Below are 4,523 nucleotides of genomic sequence, written 5' to 3'. Positions count from 1 at the left end.
GCGGCCCGCGGCCGGGGAGGCGGAGGCCGGGCCGCGCCCGCCGTCGGAGCCCAGTAACCGCGGCCTGCGCCTGAGCGAGCATTGCCAGGCCCTGCAGGCGGCTGCTGCCCAGGTCCTGCCTGGCGCGGCGGGGGGCGAGGTGGCAGCTGGGAGTGCGGGGCTAGTGGGAGGTGCGGAGCGTGGAGAGAAGCTGGCGCTGTACCTGGCCGAGGTGGAGAAGCAGGACAAGTACCTGCGGCAGAAAGGCCGCTTCCGCTTCCACATTATCCCTGATGGCAACTGCTTGTACCGCGCTGTGTGCAGGGCTGTGTACGGGGAGCAGCGGCTGCACGGAGAGCTGCGTGAGGAAACCGTGCACTACATTGCTGACCACCTGGACCACTTCAGCCCCATTATTGAGGGTGATGTGGGTGAGTTCCTCATCGGTGCTGCGCAGGATGGGGCCTGGGCCGGCTATCCAGAGCTGTTGGCCATGGGGCAGATGCTGAACGTCAACATCCACCTCACCACTGGTGGGCGGCCCGAGAGCCCCACTGTCTCCACCATGGTGCACTACTTGGGCCCTGAGGACCCCACGCGGCCCAGCATCTGGCTGAGCTGGCTCAGCAACGGGCACTATGACGCTGTGCTGGACCGCGCCTGCCCCAACCCCGAGTATGAGGCCTGGTGCCGGCAGACTCAGATGCAGCGCAGGCGGGATGAGGAGTTGGCCAAGTCCATGGCTGTGTCCCTGTCTAAGATGTATATCGAGCAGAACGCCTGCTCCTGAGCCCTCCTGGGGCCCGCATTAGAAACAAACTGCGTACTAGTGCCCAGGTGGCAATGCCTTAATGCTTCAGGAAGTGGCCACGGTGCCATGGTGGGAGCCTCTGCAGTACTGAACTCTTGGCACGGGGATGACTTAAGCCCAAGCTGGTATTTGTAATACTCCCTTTGCATAAAGTGACCCCTGGATTACTTGCGAGTGGATTCACCATGTATATTTGTGTTGGGTTTTTCCAGTTCTCTTTTTTCTATAAGAATGTATTTTTTGCACAGTATTTTTAAACTGTTACCTCCTTCTCTAACATCTCATCTTAGCATTTGGTTTTCAGCTGTACAGCCAAAAAAGAGTTTGTAAACACTTTGTTTTGTAAATAAGGCTTATGAATGATGTAACAGCTTTTGCTGTAATTTTTACTAGTACGTCTATATTTCTGCCAAATGAAACTGATGTCAGGCTCATCTTCCTTGACTGATGAAGGTAAACTTTTTTTCAGTTAAAACCTTGTTATTGTAAAAGTGCAGCAAACTTCATAATGACTACTTTTCAAAGAAGCCGCTTTCCCATTTGCCTCTAATGTAGAACAGGTTCTCTGAGCCAGTTGGAAGGCATCTACTTATGAATGGTACAGGGAGTGATTGTAACTCTTCTGTATTTAATTACTGTTTAGAGTAAACTGGCCTCTTGTTGCCTGGTTGGCTTGTCCTTTGTTCTATTAACTTGTTCAGTTGTAATAGCAGAAATTTAATTTGCAATACAATGTTGTGACAAGATACTAGTCTGCTGCTTCAGCAAAAAAAAATCCTGGCTGGACCTTGCTGTTTGCCGCCTTGTTTCTGGGGTTTGTTTCTTATATGTAAATGCCCCCATTTTGTTTCTTGGCACTTTGCATTGCAGCAGTAAGCCATTATCTTTCCAGAATGTTTTATTCCTTTTGATATTCTAATAAAAAAAAAAAATAGGACTCCACTGCATTATGTTAAACAAGGAAGTATTTAAGCTAAGACTTGTGAATGTTTGACCCAGCAAACTATACTGTTTCCAACCTGAAAGCTTTCTCTCTAATTTCTGGTTAACTTTAACTTGTTAGATATATTTATTAAGTAATGCAGTTTGTACTTTTTTATTTTGTAATATTTTGTGATTTTTTTTTTTTTTAAATCTATACTGTATTTGTATAATAGGAATATTATCAGCTAAGATGGAATGAATAAAAAAAGTATAATTTTACGTGGATTTTTTAAATTCATTTTTTGCATTCCTCTTTGTATAGTGTAGTATACAGTAGGGGCTCTTTTTTTCCCCCTGTCCACTAAGAATAGATGCACAGTGCTGTCTAAGTAGCTGTAAAAGAATGGCTTTCATTTGTTTTGGGTAGTCATTATTTGAGAAAACAAAGACATTTTAACCCTCTAGGGATGTGTAAAATGGGAATATAAGAATTTTCAGGTTTTACATAAATACTTGTGACTCTTTTTAAAAAATCAAAAAGTTCTGCACATGCACTAATGCTGTAAGTGCAGCCTCAGTAAGTTTGTGGTAAATTTTAAAGTTGAGATCTTAAGTGTATGAAGTCCTAAGCAATGGTATCTTTTAAACTCTTTCCATTTGGGCAACTTCTATTTTCAGGGAACCTTTCTTAGGTCTGCTTTGGTAGTTGTAGCAGTTGCAGCAAACTTGGACTGCCAAAAGTGGAGTAAAACCAAACCAAGGCAAAGTGAACATTCTAGAGTGTGGATTTTTGAGGTATAATTCCTAGTAAGGTATAAAACATGCATTGAATAATAGAAATGATATCCCCATGGTCCAACTGCAGCTGGGTTTCTTAGTGTTTTTAATATCACATCCTGATGCATGCTGCAATCAATGCCTGTAGCTTTTGAGACCTGGAGTAGGAAAGGTCACTTTCAGATAGTTGGATATTCAGCACATGGCTGCTTATTTCTGTAGTTCATTAACTGCCTGCTAATTCCTGCCTATAGAGCCCCACTGAGGATGTTGGTGGGGTTGGGGGAACAGGAGGGTGAATGATGACTGTATTGAGCTCTGGATTGCTCCTGTATACCTTGCCAATGTCACTGCCACTGCATCTGGCCTGTGAAACTCTTGTTCTAGATTCAGCTTGTGAGGAGTCCTTCCATCTAGATCTAGCACTGGGGCTGTGGATGAGTTTGACACCCCAGGCCAATGCTAAAAGCAACTGCGAATATAGCGTTGTGGGGGCCCATCATCAAACCAAATGGAATTGACAAGGTACAGGAAAGTAACTTGTTAACTCTTGTATTAGATATGTATAGGATATACCTGTTTTAAGATTTTTTTTATATCTATAAAACCATTTAGATTAATCTTATGTACAGAATAAACTAATGAAAATGTCGTCACACTAGAGCTGAACTTCTCTCTTCCTCCTTCTGCTGTCTATTTGCTCTGATCTATCTAATATATCCAAAATTCATAAGCCTGCCTTTCTTGTTTTGAGGTGTCTGGCACCTACATAATAGTAGGCTATTTCAAATAGGCAAAGGTTGGATAATGCCAAAGATCAGTATGTTCACTAATCTAGAGTGTTTTCTCATTTGCTTGAAATTGTTTGTCTCCTGATGCAGCATGAGGGTTCTTGCCCTTGCTGACCTAGAGGCAGGGGAAGTCCCAGGGCTGCTCTTGTCCCAGGGGCTTCTGTGAACAGCAGTAGAGGGTGCCAGGCTTGGCTGGGGACAGCAGCAGCAGTAGCTGGGTCCTCTGTTTCAGGCATTTCTGCTATCTGCTCAGTCCCCTGGGTGTACTCTGCTGACTGGGAGCAGGTGCTGGAAGGGGGAACTGCCTGCTGCTGGTGCCATCCCTGGTCCAGCCCAGCATGAGAGACAGTTTGTCCCTGTAGCTGGAGCCCCCAGGAAATATGGAGAGATAAGGAGCAGGGGGGCTCATCTGCTGCTGCCAAGCCTTGTACCCTGTACTGCAGCCAAGGGCTGGAGCACCTAGGGATAGCAGCTGCAGTAGTCAGGTCCTCCCTTCCTCATGTTCTCCCTGCTTTCTCTTCCAGGTGTCATATGCCACACTGAGGCTTCAGCATTGCCTCAGACTCTGCAGGGGACCCAGGCATTGGGGTTGTGGAGAACTCAGGCTGCAGTTATATGCCTTATGTTGCAGATGGGGCACGTGACTGTGACATTGCAACCTCTTCCTCACAGCTGCTAGCACATATGCATATAGGCATGCATCCCTAAAGATGGATTTTTGAGAACTAAATTTCAGTACCTTAATTTGGAGCAGAATAATTAATGGGTAAAAAAAACTTAAGGTAGGATTTTCAAAGCAACTACATGATCTAGGAGCATAAGTCCATGTGATAATCTATTTATCAGGGGTAGCATTTTCAAGTGAGTTGTGGAGGCCTGGGGCACAGTAAAGGTATTTAAATGTTGAAGCATGGTGTTTTTTTTTTTTTTTTTTTTTTTTTTAGTTCAATGTTTAAATCATGTATGTAGTTCAGACTAAAAATGCCACAAAACTGTTGCTGTTGAATGGAACACTACCAGTTTTTAAACTATGTTTTATTTTGGCTCATTCAGGGCTGTCTGACTCTTACGCTGATATTTTATTATCTGGCTCATGTTCTTTCTGCCGTACTTTTCTTGAGCATATCTTTGAGGCTTTCTCTGCTGCATACAAGTCTATTTGCTTTCAGCTGGATATCTAACCAATCATTATGGGCAGTAAAATATCTAGTTTCAGATCTATGCCCTGGGTGGGATTTAGA

The 4,523-nt window shown here is 44.5% G+C and overlaps 1 protein-coding gene across 1 annotated transcript in view; it reads left to right on the top strand.

Moving 5' to 3' along the window:
- OTUD1 (OTU deubiquitinase 1) overlaps window positions 1-1,999 on the top strand; it is a 2,718-nt gene extending 719 nt beyond the window's left edge. Inside the window, exon 2 of the mRNA XM_019529583.1 lies at window positions 7-1,999. Coding sequence (XP_019385128.1) covers window positions 7-769 — 763 coding nt within the window. The 3' untranslated portion in view covers window positions 770-1,999. The remainder of the gene's footprint in view (window positions 1-6) is intronic.
- Window positions 2,000-4,523: the final 2,524 nt, after the last annotated feature.

This window comes from Crocodylus porosus, unplaced genomic scaffold, assembly GCF_001723895.1.
Source record: "Crocodylus porosus isolate Cpor-Errol unplaced genomic scaffold, CroPor_comp1, whole genome shotgun sequence".
NCBI lineage: Eukaryota > Metazoa > Chordata > Crocodylia > Crocodylidae > Crocodylus > Crocodylus porosus.
The sequence above is the reverse complement of the archived record's forward strand: the minus strand, read 5'-3'. Positions and strand labels throughout refer to the sequence as shown.